This window comes from Cervus canadensis, chromosome 22 (genome assembly GCF_019320065.1).
Source record: "Cervus canadensis isolate Bull #8, Minnesota chromosome 22, ASM1932006v1, whole genome shotgun sequence".
NCBI classification, from domain to species: Eukaryota; Metazoa; Chordata; class Mammalia; order Artiodactyla; family Cervidae; genus Cervus; species Cervus canadensis.
The window spans coordinates 30,878,426-30,894,029 of record NC_057407.1 but is presented as its reverse complement, the minus strand read 5'-3'; the positions used below and the strand labels follow the sequence as shown (position 1 = coordinate 30,894,029).

The 15,604-nt window shown below is 45.0% G+C and overlaps 1 protein-coding gene and 1 long non-coding RNA gene across 3 annotated transcripts in view; one reads left to right on the top strand and one right to left on the bottom strand.

The window, feature by feature from the left end:
* Nucleotides 1–656: 656 nt before the first annotated feature.
* On the bottom strand, nucleotides 657–1,766 carry LOC122424880 (ATP synthase subunit gamma, mitochondrial-like). 2 transcript variants are annotated; one of them, XM_043443135.1, is made up of 2 exons: nucleotides 846–1,765; nucleotides 657–809 (listed from the first exon to the last, which is right to left on the bottom strand). In XM_043443135.1, the coding sequence occupies exons 1-2, from the start codon at nucleotides 1,733–1,735 to the stop codon at nucleotides 806–808; spliced, it is 894 nt and encodes a 297-aa protein (XP_043299070.1). In that variant the 5' UTR covers nucleotides 1,736–1,765; the 3' UTR covers nucleotides 657–805. The 2 variants fall into 2 exon arrangements, with proteins under 2 accessions (XP_043299070.1, XP_043299069.1); XM_043443134.1 differs by having other exon boundaries at nucleotides 657–1,766.
* Nucleotides 1,767–6,181: 4,415 nt separating this feature from the next.
* LOC122424913 overlaps nucleotides 6,182–15,604 on the top strand; it is a 97,566-nt gene continuing 88,143 nt past the window's right edge. The window contains exons 1-2 of the long non-coding RNA XR_006264610.1: nucleotides 6,182–6,952; nucleotides 12,337–12,394. This is a non-coding gene — a long non-coding RNA (uncharacterized LOC122424913). The remainder of the gene's footprint in view (nucleotides 6,953–12,336; nucleotides 12,395–15,604) is intronic.

Genomic DNA, 15,604 nt, shown 5'->3' with positions numbered 1-15,604 from the left:
TGTTTGCATTGAAACCCTCTACCTTGAGTTATAAGCTCTTGACACACGTTATGCAGAAGGCTTAGATCAGAAGAGGACCCAAGAGCAGCAAGAAGGGGGTACTAGGACTGGCACATTCCTGTTTTAGAGACCCGTAGAGACAGAAGCCCTGCCTTGCCCTGTTGTACTTTCAGACAGTCCTATTTCTCTGAAAGTAAAGTTGAGAGATAAAGCTGCCAGACTGAAATGAGTCTGTGTTCTAGACATTCCCAACAATGCTGGAAAATAGTGGGAGTGCAATTAAAAAAAAAAAAAAGTTGAAAGAATTGAATAAGGAATGCTCGGGGTGGTAAATACAGGAAAAAGAAATACTCATACACCCCTTGAGAGAGTGATACACCCTTCCTGGAGGGTGCTATGGTCCTATATATAATATTAAAAATTGCACAGAACTTTTGACCTGGAAATTCTATTTTTAGGAATTTATCCTTAGGGAATAGAACTTGGAAGTGCACAGTAGTTTATTTTCGACTGTTCATTTCAATGTTGTTTTTAATATTGTAAAGATGTTGGAAGCAACCTAAATGTCCAATAGTTGGGGATCAGTTAAATGAATTATGATGTATTCAGATGGAAGATTATATAGCTATTTAATTCATATTAAATATCTAGGAATGTTTTTTTTTTTTTTTTTATGTTGAGTCATTTATTGTAAGATAATTTACAAATATCTTGCTGTCTTTAGTAATCTGAACAATGGACCAACAAATTCTTCTGACAAGGACAGCAGTAAGCTAAAAACAAAATCAGCTTGCTGAATTCTTCTTTACCTCTTGTCTGAGATGAAACTTGATTTTCATTAGTCCAGAGCCGCAGCACCAGAGATGATTTCTATCAGCTCCTTGGTGATGACAGCTTGGCGGGTGCGATTGAATGTCAAAGTCAATTTGTCAATCATTTCGGACGTGTTCTTGCTGGCGTTGTCCATGGCCGTCATCCTGGCGCTCTGCTCGCTGGTGGTGGACTCCTTCAGGGAGTAGTAGATGATGTTGGCCAGGCTGTATTCCTGGTAATTCCGCAGCACATCAGCATCAATGTCATCGTAGATACTCATGCTCTCAGCACTTGAAATGGTGTCAAGGGAAAAGATGGGCTTTTCTTCTGTCTTGTAGGAGATGACAGACCTGAATCGGTTAAAGATGATAGACCCTTCATCAAACTCATATCCAGAATTTAACAGCTCAAGGGCAATGACCGATGCATCCGCAAAGGTAGGGGGTCTCCTCCCCACTTCTTTGAATGTCACCAGAAACTGGTCAGAATGAGTCCTGTGAAGTATACTCCTGATTTTATCACCAACTCCAATAATCTTAACTTCTTTCCCAGCTGCTGCAAGGTTGGCCGCCTCACTTTTTATCTGTTTAGCAACCGAGGAGTGAATAGCACCACAGAGCCCTCGGTCTGAGGACACACCGATAATGAGGTGCTTCTTCTTGTCTTCAGGAGTCTTAATATCAGCCTTTTCATAAAGAGCCAAGGACCCCACTCCATACACTCGGGCTGGTTTCAGCTCCCTCTCAGCTCGGGCATATTTCGCTGCTGCTACCATTTTCATAGACTTGGTAATCTTCTGGATGTTTTTGATTGATTTTAGTCGCCTGGTAATATCTTTCAAAGTTGCCATGTTTCGAACTTGGATCCATTGTGGCTGCACAGTCCAGGCCGAGAGGCCAGCGACGCCCGCCCGAGAGAACATGGTGGCGCCAGCCCTGCTGAAGGTCGGTCAGACAGCTTAAATATCTAGGAATGTTTAATGGCATGCCTATACGTCTGATATATGACTAGTGAATAGAGCAAGTTATATATCATAAATATAGTCACATGTCATTAAACAGTGTTACAGTCCATGGGGTCATAAAGAGTTGGACACGATTTAGCAAATTAACAACAACAAATTTAGATAATACGTGGTGATTATTTTTTCTTTCTACTTCTATATAGTCCAAACATTTCCCACAATAAGCAAATTACTTTTATAATAATTTACATGTTTTTGAGTGACTGACAGAGACATGTATACTTGGTCATTTTATACCAATTCACACATATATCCATGTGTTATATGTGATACTTAAGATATATGAACTCTTTGGGCTACTTAAATATAATGATATTAACATAGTTGACATTTAAAACACATGAACACTTAGTATTTAAGTGCCAGGGACTGTTACATTCTTTTCATATTTTCTTCTCTTCATTTCAGATATGAGGCAACTGGGGCTTGGGCATGTGTTGCCCAAGACCCCCTGGGTGCTGAGGGATGGGATGGAACTCAGAGGCAGAAGGCTGTCTCTAGAGTCCACACTTTCAATCTCTTTGCTTTGTTGCCTCCAACAACAGAAAATCTTAGCCAGAAAATTTTGAAATTCTGAGATTGGACCAACAGCTATTAAGATATCACATTGGCAGTAATTTCAAGAGCCCCAGATTAAAGTAGGTTCACATTTTTGTGTCTGTGTGTGAGTTCTTGTCAGGAAAAAAAAAATGAGGGAATTAAAGTGTCTTGAAAAGATTCCTTTTTATAATTAAGCCTTCCTTGCCTGCTTTCTGTTTGCCCCACTGACACATTACAGCAATAAACAGTGCAGGAAAGGCAGCAGCTCCTGTGTTATGTCAGGGCATGAAGGACGAGAAGTCTTGTGCAGAAAGTTCTTTGGTTTCATTGGTGGTTTTCTGGGTGCTCCATGTACATCCTCAAAACTGCTCCTACATTGTCAATCATCTGGGATAACTATATATTTTTTGGTCCCTGAATGGCATGTGTCGTTTCAATATCCATCTCCACAGAGCATTTTTGAGGAAATTGAGTCTGAAAGGGGGAGAGATGGAGGAAAATCTTCTCTGCCATCAGAGCTGATCCCTGTAATCACTCTTCTCCCTTTGAACAAACCAGAGCTGCTGCTCAGGGAAGGAAACTCTTGAGAGAGCCTGTTCTGGAAACTGGGTCTTCTTTAAACAGGGGTGAAGGATCAAAGGATACCCTTACCTCTTACATGTAGGGTGATATTTGGGAATTGGCAGAAGTATGACTGCAGACTGGCCAGGGCAAAGGGCTCATTGACAAGGAAGGAAGTGTGAAGGATGGAAGGAATACTGACTCACTAGCCATGTGACATTTGACAAGACACTATACTTCTACGAATGGCAGTTTCATATGTAAAATGAGAGAAATGTTGAGTTCCTAAATTAGAGATACCAAGGGAACATTTCATGCAAAGATGGGCTCAATAAAGGACAGAAATGGTATCGATCTAGAGAAGCAGATGGTATTAAGAAGAGGTGGCAAGAATACACAGAAGAACTGTACAAAAAAGATCTTCACAACCCAGATAATCACAATGGTGTGATCACTCACCCAGAGCCAGAGACATCCTGGAATGTGAAGTCAAGTGGGCCTTAGAAAGCATCAGTACGAACAAAGCTAGTGGAAGTGATGGAATTCCAGTTGAGCTATTTCAAATCCTAAAAGATGATGCTGTGAAAGTGCTGCACTCAATATGCCAGCAAATTTGGAAAACCCAGCAGTGGCCACAGGACTGGAAAAGGTCAGTTTTCATTCCAGTCCCAAAGAAAGGCAATGAATGCTAAAGAATGCTCAAACTACCTCACAATTGCACTCATCTCACATGCTGGCAAAATAATGCTCAAAATTCTCCAAGCCAGGCTTCAGCAATATGTGAACCGTTAACTTCCAGATGTTCAAGCTGGTTTTAGAAAAACCAGAAGGACCAGAGATCAAATTGCCAACATCCGTTGGATCATCGAAAAAGCAAGAGAGTTCCAGAAAAACATCTCTTTCTGCTTTATTGACTATGCTAAAGCCTTTGCCTGTGTGGATCACAATAAACTGTGGAAAATTCTTCAAGAGATGGGAATACCAGATCACCTGACCTGCCTCTTGAGAAACCTGTATGCAGGTCAGGAAGCAACAGTTAGAACTGGACATGGAACAACAGACTGGTTCCAAATAGGAAAACGACTACGTCGAGGCTGTATATTGTCACCCTGCTTATGTAACTTATATGCAGAGTACATGCAGAGAAATGCTGGACTGGATGAAGCACAAGCTGGAATCAAGATTGCCAGGAGAAATATCAATAACCTCAGATATGCAGATGACACTACCCTTATGGCAGAAAGCAAAGAAGAACTAAAGAGTCTCTTGATGAAAGTGAAAGAGGAGAGTGAAAAAGTTGGCTTAAAGCTCAACATTCAAAAAACTAAGACCATGGCATCTGGTCCCATCACTTCATGGCAAATAGATGGGGAAACAGTGGAAACAGTGAGAGACTTTATTTTTGGGGGCTCAAAAACCACTGCAGATGGTGATTGCAGCCATGAAATTAAAAGACACTTACTCCTTGGAAGGGAAGTTATGACCAACCTAGACAGCATATTGAAAAGCAGAGACATTACTTTGTCAACAAAGGTCCGTCTAATCAAGGCTATGGTTTTTCCAGTGGTCATGTATCGATGTGAGATTTGGACTATAAAGAAAGCTGAGCACCAAAGAATTGATGCTTTTGAACTGTGGTGTTGGAGAAGACTCTTGAGAGTCCCTTGGACTGCAAGGAGATCCAAGCAGTCCATCCTAAAGGAGATCAGCCCTGGGTGTTCATTGGAAGGACTGATGTTGAAGCTGAAACTGCAGTACTTTGGCCACCTGATGTGAAGAGCTGACTCATTTGAAAAGACCCTGCTGCTGGGAAAGATTGAAGGCAGGAGGAGAAGGGGATGACAGAGGATGAGATTGTTGGATGGCATCACCGACTCAGTGGACATGAGTTTGGGTAAACTCTGGGAGTTGGTGATGGACTGGGTGGGAGGCCTGGCGTGCTTCAGTCCGTGGGGTCACAAAGAGTCAGACATGACTGAGCGACTGAACTGAACTGAACTGAACTAGGTTTCCTCTCTTCCCCTCCCCTTTCCTCTCCTGTCCCCCATCTTCCTTTCTCCCTTCCTCCCTCCCCCTCTTCCTCCACCACCTCTCCCCCTTCTTCCTTTCCCCTTCCTCCTCCTCCCCCTTCCACTTCTTCTTCCCCTTCTCCCCCTCCTCTTCCTTCTTCTCCTTCTCCTCCTCCTCCTTCTTACCCCCAACTTTGCCAATCTTTTATGACTAAACCAGAATATGTAAATGTGTCAATTGCCTGGCACAGAGGAGAAAGTCAACAATAACCAGTACGGCAGTGTAAGTTCATGGTTATGGCTGAGGGCTCTGGAATCCAACAGAGACAAAATGTGGTGACACCAGGTGGCTGCAGATTCTTTGGCACTCCTCTAGAGGTCAAGTCTGTGTCCCCTCTGCTGGGTCTGGCTGGGCTCTCTGATTGCCCTGGAGTCATGCTTTCCCAAGCCTCAGGCAGCTTCCATTGACTTCCTTAGAACTCTGCGAGCCCTGAGCTGCCTTGTCAAAGTGCAGTTACCACAAGCCAGCTGGGTGGTAGTTACCACAAAATAGCTGTGGAGAGATCATACCTGTTCCCTCCAGGTGAGTCACAGCTGAGCAGCCCAGCCTCCTGGCCAAGGCACCAGTCGCATAAGAGCCCTCCTGATGAGCCCCTTCGCAAGCTGAGTACCACCAGGTGACCCCAGTCAACATCACAAGGAATGGTTGGTTGTTGTTTTAAGCTGTCAAATGTTGGGGTGATTTACTACATGCAGTATATCACTGGAGCATCAGGGTTCGAGGCCCTCCTTGACCACTTGCTAACCAGCTATTTGATCTTTATTACCTCTGCAAGCTTCTATCCCTTACTTCAAATGGATATGGTTGTCCCTATCTGGCAGAATCTTAGTGAAGGTTAAACGAAGTGACTCTGGCAAAGTGCTCAGGGCAGTGCCTAGAACATAGTAAGTACTCCAAAATGCTATTACTAGTATGATTCCTTTCACAGACTTGACTGGCAAGATAACAAAGAAGGTGCAAAAGGAAGAAAGCTCTCTCAGACCCTATATTTTTTGAGGGAAACAGGTCCTGAGCAGCTGCCTGCTTTTCCCAATGAATAGAATTGTCTTAATCATACTTAATCCTCTTCTCAGGAGAGCATTTAAAATTGAAACAGTTGTTTATTTGATTTCCTCTGAAAGAGTTGCCCTAATGAAGCCATGTAGTTTGCAAGGGAATTAAGAGACTCTTCATCATCCTGCGGCCACTCTTCTCTGCTGTATGATGTGTTAGCGCACATACTTGGGGATGTTGGCACAGCCATCTTCTTGTTTTCCTCCCGCCCTTTGCTCCATCAACCTTTCTTTGAGAGGTACAGTCTCTAGTCACCATCTGGTTCCGGGTAGCCACCTGGGACATTTGTCTTGGTCTGAAGCCTGGGACCTTACCACCCCATGGCTGTGCCTACTTCCCATAGCCGAGGCTCCTGGATCAACTCACAGCTTGCCTTGGCTTCCTTTTACTGCTGACTCTAAATCTGAGAGACCAAAGGTGTAACATCAGGTTGTTTTGCCTGATATATGAAACCATGTGGTTTCAGAGGAGAAGTTGGGAGCTTGATATGTGGGAGTCTGGGAGTGAGGTAGTGGCAACAAGTAGAATACTGTAGGAAAAACACTGTGAGCATTGGGGCCATTCATTTAATCAATATCTTGTGAGCATGACAAGTGCTGCCAGGCACCAGGCTAGACATTGTTCTAGAAATTTGTGGGTCTGATGCTCAATTCCTCCAACCAAAATTTATCTGACCATCATAACGGCTAGAACAAAAGTGAGAGGCAATCCCAAATCTTTAATGTGTATTTATTTATTTATATTTTTGGCTACACCACCCAGCATGTGGGATCATCGAACCCATACCCCTGCATTGGAAGCATGGAGTCTTAATCACTGGACCACCAGGGAAGTCCTGAAATCCCAAATCGAATGAGGCAATAAAGCAACTGGAACCCTTCTACACCATGGGTAGGTGGGTATGTGGGTAGGTGGGTTACGGTGGGTATGTGGATGAGTCCAAACACTTAGGAAAGCATACTCTACCAGAGTTAAACCTTTTACTCTGAAGTACATGCTGACAAAGTAAACCTCCGTGCACCAGAAGTCACCTTCAAGAATGGCCATGAACTCACCATTTGTAAGAGCCACCAGCAGGCAATAACACAAAAGCTTGTCAGTTTGGAAATCCACACCGTGGATTATTACCCTGGAATGAGGATGAACAGACTAGTACCACACAGGGCAATGTGGGTGAACCTCACTGCCGGGACGTTGTAGGAAATTTTGGACAAGAATGACTATTGACTGCACAATTCCATTTCTGTGCATTTTAGAATGAGCACAATTAGTTTATGGTATAAATCAGAGTATAGGTTGTCCTTGGGGATTAGTAGGTGGGAGGACCAAGAGGGGGCTCCTGGGGGGCTAGTAATGATGTTCTGCTTTTTTATCTAAGTTCTGGTTACATGGAAGTGTTCACTTCATGAAATCCATCCCCCTGGTTACTTACAATATGTATATTTTTCTGATGATGATTTAATAACACGTTAGCCAACCTTGATCAAATTGCTGTGCCTCTTTCAGCTTGGTTTCCTTATCTATAAAACAACGGATAATACAGCCTTCATCTTCAGAGCTATCGTTATACTGAGATTTAGTGGATGTGAGCATTATAGTGACAACCTTTAAACACACGAGGTGCTTCATAAACGATGGCTATGATTCTTCTTGTTATTTCTGTTACTAATAATTTTCCTTAGGCTTAGATTTCTCTGAATGTCTAATTAAAAAAAAAATCTGGGGAAAATGTCATCATTCTTCAGGTGAGAAGGAAATTAAAAAAACAAAACAGCCCTAACAAAGGCCTTTCCATGGATTGATGTTATTTTGTGATAGGTGTCAATTCACCACAGAAGATGAGAAATAGCTCCCTGTTTTAAACATGCTTCTTTTCTTTCTATGATCCTCAAAACCCCTTTCCTAAATGCACTCTGAGTGTGAAACTTTGGAGAGAGAATGTCAAAGCACCCGGAAGAAACTCCACCCCCGCCCCCAGCCCCCAGCCCCCTGCCCCCTACCCTGCCCTGTCCTTTTTCCACACATTTTTGAGAACGTGACTTAGAGCAGATTTTTCAATTCCTCAGGAGCCAAAAAAATGTTGTGATAAAGTTGATACTTCTGGGCCTGCATTTTCCCTTGGTGTCACGGGACCATGGGTCATGAAAGGGTTTAGTGGTGCAGGCCATGCTCTACTGTGGTCTAAACGAGATCTTCAATCCCGGGAGAAACGCCCCAGGCTTGGCTGCTGGGAGCAAGTCTACAACTTTTACATTCTGGATATTACATTTCATCAACTTACAAAGTGTAATCCTGGAATTAGCTATTGGCAGCTGGAAATAGCCCCAGCTGGTCACAGCTGGGAGAGGAGAAGGGCCTTGGAGGGAGGCCTGGGTTCTGGGTAGCTGGGATACCCAGAGAAGCGTCTGTGCTGGTCCCCAGGCCTCACTGTGAAGGGGTGGTGCTGGTTCCAGACCTTTCCCTTGCCCATTAGAGACATGCCAGGTTGAGGGCCAGGTTCTAGGATAGAGATGCCTAAATGTTTCACTGATACACTTTGGCAGTCGTGACTCCAAGGTCCAGGCAAGTCTAATGTGACTTAGTCACAGTGAGAAATGCCTCTTTGCCCTCAGGGACACCAACCGTCTTACTCTTCCTTAGAGAGATGTGACTCTGGAGGCCTCACCTCTACAGCCTTGAGAATCTGCTATGCAGGTTCTCGGCTCTCCCTCCCCACACAAAAGGAAGGCACAGTAACCCAGCACACACCCAGCTGTGTTTGGAGGGTTGGCGAGAAACCAGGATTCTTATGTTTTGTGGGTGATGTGTTGTTTCTGGAGGCAATTTGATAGTATCAGTTAAGTCTTTAAAAAGTGTAGCCCTTCTGTTCTTAGAAACTTACCCTAAGGAGTTTTGACTAAAGTATAAAAGCTATTTAGTGATATTTTGTTCCATTAAGTATTTGGTAAGTGCTTGGTAAGTGACCAAGACTTAGCTGGTGCCTGGTGCCCTGCTAAGACCTCACATGTGTACCCTCAGAGACTGCGCAGGGCGAGCCCTTTAGAGGCCACCATCACTGTTCCCACTTGATAGCCAGGACACCAAGACTCATCAAGGTTCACTGGCTGCCCAAAGTCACAGAGCTGATTGGCAGTGGAACCAGGTTTGACTTGAGAGTTTTAGCATCGCAGGTGAGGCCGACATTGATCGAAACCTAGACATGTTCACTGTTACTAAAGGAAAAGTGCTTGGCTACCTGTGACTCAAATATCCCTGTGTGGTTGATCATCTGTCCAGCCAGAAAGGAAATAATCTAAATGTCTGACAGTTAGGATTTGGCTAAGTCTGTATTATGTCCGTACTTAGGAATACTGAGCAGCATTGAAATGAATGTTACGTGACTATGCTTACTCACATTGCAAGATGTTCCCATCACATTATTAAAGGCAAAAGAATGATCATGGTTAAAGAAAAAAAAAATTTTTTTCTGTGCTTGTATGTGGGGGGACATAGAAACAACACATTATTAGGTGGTTTCTCTGTGCTCTGGGATTGTAGCTCAGCTGGTGAAGAATCCTCCTGCAATGCAGGAGACCCCAGTTAGATTCCTGGGTCAGGAAGATCCACTGGAAAATGGATAGGCTACCCACTCTAGTGTTCTTGGGCTTCCTTGGTGGCTAGGCTGGTAAAGAATCTGCCTGCAATGCGGGAAACCTGGGTTCAATCCCTAGGCTGGGAAGATCCCCTGGAGAAAGGAACGGCTACCCACTCCAGTATTCTGGCCTGGAGAATTCCATAGACTGTATAATCCATGGGGTCTTAAAAAGTAGGACACGACTAAGTGACTCTCACTTTCACTTTTCTCTGGGTTCTGGGATTCTTTATAGTTTTTTTTTTTTTCTTTCCATCTTTCTGATTTTGAAGGATAATTAGCATATCTTACATGTCTAATTGGAATAACAAGCAGTTTCCATCTGAGGGCAAAATAGCTGCTGCCTCTTCAGACAAAAAGATGGCCTGGTAGACCCAAAGAAGCTTACTCCTTGCTTTTTAACAAAAGGAAAGGAGTTGGCTGCACGTGGTGGAGACTCATCTGTGTACCTGTGAAGCTGAAGTCCTCAAAGCGGGGCCCAGGGATCTTCTGCAGCTGAATCGCCCAGGGTTGCTTGTTAAACGGCAGCTTCCTAGGCTGTACCCTGATAACAGCAACTCACATTTACTGAACATGTATTATGCGCTGGCCACTATTCTAAGTGCTTTTTTCACTTCCTAACTCACTTTAGCCTCATAAACCCTAGGGTATGTACATGACCACACCCACTGCCCTGGTGAGAAAGCCGAGGCACAGAGAGGCTGGCTGGTGTGGAGTGAGAGAGCTGCTGGGTGGTGGAGGGGCCTCCAGGCCTCCTGGTCTTGGCTCCGAGCCCAAACTCGCAGCCACTCTCCTGGGGAGTGGGGCTCAGGAGTCTGGATTTTTAACAAGCTCCCAGGGGATCCCTGGGCATATCTAAGGAATCTTTTATCTTAGAGCCACTTGCATTGTTTTGGATTAAGAAACAGCTGATCCATTGACTCCACATCAGTCGTGAAATGACTTTGTCTCCTTGAAGTCATTAGAACAAAAATGTCTATCAGAGATTCTTGGCTGTAGGCGAGTCATCAGACGGGAAAAGCAGACGTGTCTTGACAACCCACTAGCCTAATTGTCAGTCCCACTTCCTGCGTTCCCTTCTTTCAAACACATTTTTATTCAGAGCCCTCTTCTGAAACTTTCAGGATCTTAGCTGTTTTCTCTGAAGTTGGAATATGGGGGAGCTGTCTATGTGGAGTGCAGAGCCCCCACAAGGACGCCTTCCTCTGGGGACCCTGCAACAACCTTGGAACACCATGTGGAAAGTCAGCGAGGGTGGGCAGCAGAGGCCAAGGTTGCCCACATGCTCTCAGACTGTTCCTGACTTCTACTTTTAAAGACTAAGCTGGTGCTCCTTCCAAGGTAGTCCTGGTGAGTTAAGATGCTCACAGGCTCAAGTGATGATTGCAAAGCTGAGAAGAGTTGCTGTGTCCAAGTGTCAACTCCAAATTGAGTGGCACAACTCTAGGGGTCACCTTCACATCACATGAAATGAGTTGGGCTTCCAGGGTGACTCATATATATTACATGCTGGGTGGTGAAACACCAAGGACCTGCCCCAGCTCTTCCATTTGGGAACCAGGATGAAGGGCCTAGTGGCAAAGTTAGATCCAAGAGGAGCAGATTAGACAGCCTCAAGCAGTGGACACAATGGCCCTTGAATACAAGTCTTCCCATCTTGCAGTGGCGAATCAGTGAGACCATGTAGCTAGGAAAGGTAGTGACACCAGGATGTTTGAACCTCGAGTTCTCTCTCTGAGTCAGTGCATGATGCCAGAGAACACACATCTCTGGGCCAGACTAGTGGAGAGCAATGAGTGCTTTTTCTGTCTGGGAAAGCGTAAGTTACACATTTCCTGGAGCACTTCCCCACTTCCAGCCACTCTCAGCTACAACAATGACCTGCACTTGGCTGGGAGTTCTTTACATCCCTCTGTTACCTTGAGACCTGACTTAATCGTTCTGATTTATACAGGGAATGAAGGAATGAAAAAGAAAACACACTTGACCGTGAAAGGCATCACAGTCTTTCTCCAGAGTGCAAAGCTTTTAAAGGAGTGCAGGAACAACAAAAACTGGTCATTCTTGGCTGCTTTTGAACAAATTGGAGTGTTGGGAGAATGGATGAAGGAGTGAGAGGTGTGTCAGAGAAGGATGGAGTCCGTGGGCTTCCCCAAGTGACAGGCTGCAGTGTCTGTGAAGTACAGATGTCACACGGGAGTCAAACGTTGGAAAACACAGCCATCTTCCCGCCTGTCTCAGCTTGCACCACAGCTCCTCTGAGACAGAGGCTTCTCAGACCACAGACGAGTGTGACTTGTCTGTCTTATGTGGTCTGCCAGTCTTCTGCACTGGACCCAGATTACAATCGTCAATTCTTTGTTTAGCACCTGCCTCTCCCATTTGACTGTGAATTTCATAAGGGCAGAGACTGGGTCTGCCTTGTTCACCATTTGTATCACTTGGAAACCTTTTGGTTGCCAGGAACAGAAATCCCAGCCCAAGCTGGATTAGGCAAAAAGGGACTTCCTTTCCACTCAAGTTTGGAATTGGCTTTGAACAATCCTGGATTCAGGGATTTCTAGTAAGTTATCAAAGAGATTTGATCTCTCTACCATTCTTGGTTCCACTTCATTTTCTTCCTTACGTTGGCTTTGTTTTCCAGGTTTCTCATGATACCAAGTGACTGCCACAACTCTTGCCTAAGATGCTTTCAGGAACAAGTAAGTGTCTCTTCCTGATTACTACAGCAAAATGCTCAGAATTACCTCTGATTGGTTTAAGATGTGCCCATGCCTGAACCGGTCACTGTACCACAGAGAGCATGGTGCTCTCTGATTGGCCATTGTAGCACACACAGACCATTTTCCCTCCAAAAGCCATTTCCTCTTCTTCCTGGTAAAAAAAAAAATCCATCTTCGGGTATCAAAGTAGGTTGGCAAGATGCTCAAGAAATGACCCCTCCTCAATCCAGGAAAATATTCATGGTAATCCTGTCACCTTTTGGGGATGATTGGTTTAAAAGTGTGCACTGGCCCACTTCTGGCAAATAGGACATGATGCAAAATGTGCTGGAGGCTTCTGGGAGTAATTTTTCTCCCTGATAAGTCAGATCTGTAGGGAGAACTGGCTCCCTTCTTGCGTTTGGATATCATTTGAGAGGATGGGATGTTTGGAGCTGTTGCAGCCATTTTGCAACCATGAGGTGAGATAGTACTGATTTAATGGGGTTGGCAGAATGGAAAAACATCTGCCCCTGGCTTCTCTGCTGTTTCATTTCAACAAAGGACTGTTGGAGCCACTTTGCAAGTCCAGAGCACAAGGGTACCTGGGATTTACACTCCTACTGGGCAGCCCTTACCAGTGACTGGTACAGAAGTGTGAAAGCCCAACTCCTTTGCTTTGAATTGGGACAAATGCCAAGGTGTACTTTCTACTCCAGAGCTCCCTTCAGGATCCAGCTGAGGCTTGGGCTTGCTTGCGTCTTCTTCTCTGTTCTGCTCCACCTCCCCCTGCTCCCCACCGATGCCCCTGGGAGCACTTCTTTAATCAATCGCTTGCACACAAATCGTTAGCTCCTTCTGGGGGACCTGTCATATCACCAGGGCTCGAACATCACAGCTGCTCTGTAAATATTTGTTGCCTGAGTGAATGAATACATGAATGGATGAACAAGCTGAGGAAATCACAGGCAGGTGGAATCCGAACAGGTTATTATACTAATTACGGGCTGTCTACTTTTTTTCCCTCCGCCTCTGTCAAACAGGTTGGCCCCTTGGGGAATTTCCCCAAAGCTTTTGAAGTAGAGAGGGTGTCTTCTCACCAGGCTTCTGTGAGCCATTAGAAGGTGAGGTCATCTCCCCAGGGAAGGAGGCGGGGCCTTAGCACTCAGGAGCGGGGCCCTGGGGTGAGGGCAAAACCAGCCTGAACATCTGCAGCGTCTGTTGTTCCTGGAGCAGCGGCTGGAGGGGATGACCATTCTGGAATGAATCAACTAAACCTTTGACCTGAACTCCAGTTTAATTCACTCTTCCCCCTCCATTAGCTAGTGTAAGAGATGGGGAGGCAGAAGGGGAGGGAAACATATTTTATTTTTATGGCACTTTTACTTCAAATGACCTGCTGGGTTAAGCCCACTTTCCCTTCATGAATTATGCATTAGAGGAATCCCTTTGTTTTTCTAAAGGCTTTAGTTGAGTTCATCTCCTACAAAGATTTTTAAAAATAATCAGGAATTTCAAATCAAAAGTTCACCTCTTGCCACATCAATTGACGTGATTTAGATTGGGTTATACCTGATGCTGAAGTTGAAACTCCAATACTTTGGCCACCTCCTGCGAAGAGTTGACTCACTGGAAAAGACCCTGATGCTGGGAGTGACTGGGGGCAGGAGGAGAAGGGGACGACAGAGGATGAAATGGCTGAATGGCATCACCGACTCGATGGACATGAGTTTGAATAAACTCCGGGAGTTGGTGATGGACAGGGAGGCCTGGTGTGCTGCAATTCATGGGGTCGCAGAGTCAGACACGACTGAGTGACTGAACTGAACTGATACCTTGAATGAGTCTCCCTTGGAAGAATTTTCAGACGTCCTGGGGTCTCAAAAATCATCCAGCCCCATCCCCTTATTTTATACACAGGAAGACTAAGAACCTGGAGATGGAAAATGACATGCCCAAGTTCACAGAGCCCATGAGTATCCACGGTTGTTAAAAGACAGAGATGGCAGTATGTTTCACCCTCTTTCAAGTCCAGTGTTCTTTTCTGAGAGTAAGCCTGGAGAGGTAATATGGTTACCATGGCTGCAGAAAAAATTGCTCCAAAATCTAGTGGCGTAAAACAACCACTTATTATGCTCACAGAGTCTGTGTATTGAGAATATGATGGAGAACAATGAGGATGGCTTCATTTTGTCTCTGGGTGTCTAGGGACTCTGCTGGAAGGGCCAAAGGCTGGGTTCGTTTGAAATCTTGTTTATTTGCACAAGTACAGGTTGATGCTGCCTGTCGTCAGAGACACTAGCTAGAGTCGTTGACTGGAACATCTACATGTGGCCTCTGCTGTGGTCTGGGTTTCCTTACAAACATGGTGAACTGGGTTCCAGAGGGAAGAGTTGAGAGAGGAAGATGGAGAGAAAGAGAAAGAGAGAGAGGGGTGGGAGAGAAATTGGTGGAAATTATGTGACCCTTTATGGACCTGAAAGTCACATAGTGTCACTTCTACAACACTCTGTTGGTCAAAGCAGTTACAAAGTCCACTTGGTTTTGGGAGGCAGGAACACAGACTCCACAACTCAATGGTGGAGTATCACATTGTTAGAGGGCATATCAAATGGGATGTATATTGGTACAGCCATCTATGGACAATACACTCTCTGCAAGAGGGTCGGGGCTCAGTTCAGTTCAGTTGCTCAATTGTGTCTGACTCTTTGAGACCCCAAGCACTGCAGCACACCAGGCTTCACTCCCAGAGTGTGCTCAAACTCATGTCCATCAAGTCAGTGATGACATCCCACCATCTCATCCTCTGTCATCCCCTTCTCCTCCCACCTTCAATCTTTCCCAGCATCAGGGTCTTTTCCAATGAGTCAGTTCTTCGCATCAGGTAGCCAAAGTATTGGAGTTTGTTTCGGCCTCAGTCCTTCCAATGAATGTTCAAGACTGATTTCCTTTAGGATGGACTGTTTTGATCTCCTTGCAGTCCAAGGGACTCTCCCTTGTGTTGGGTCTAGTACACAGTAAACGTTGCCAAATTATTTATTTTGTATATATATTGTCTGCTCAATTATCGTTTCCTAAAGGATAAGGTGGGCTTCCCTGATAGCTCAGTTGGTAAAGAATCTGCCGGCAATGCATGAGACCCCAGTTTGATTCCTGGATTGGGAAGATCCACTGGAGAAGGAATAGGGCTACCCACTCCAGTACTCTGGC

Bases quoted from the DNA above. Each gene is read 5' to 3' on its own strand.
- LOC122424880 (XM_043443134.1), bottom strand. From the start codon at position 1,735: ATGTTCTCTCGGGCGGGCGTCGCTGGCCTCTCGGCCTGGACTGTGCAG.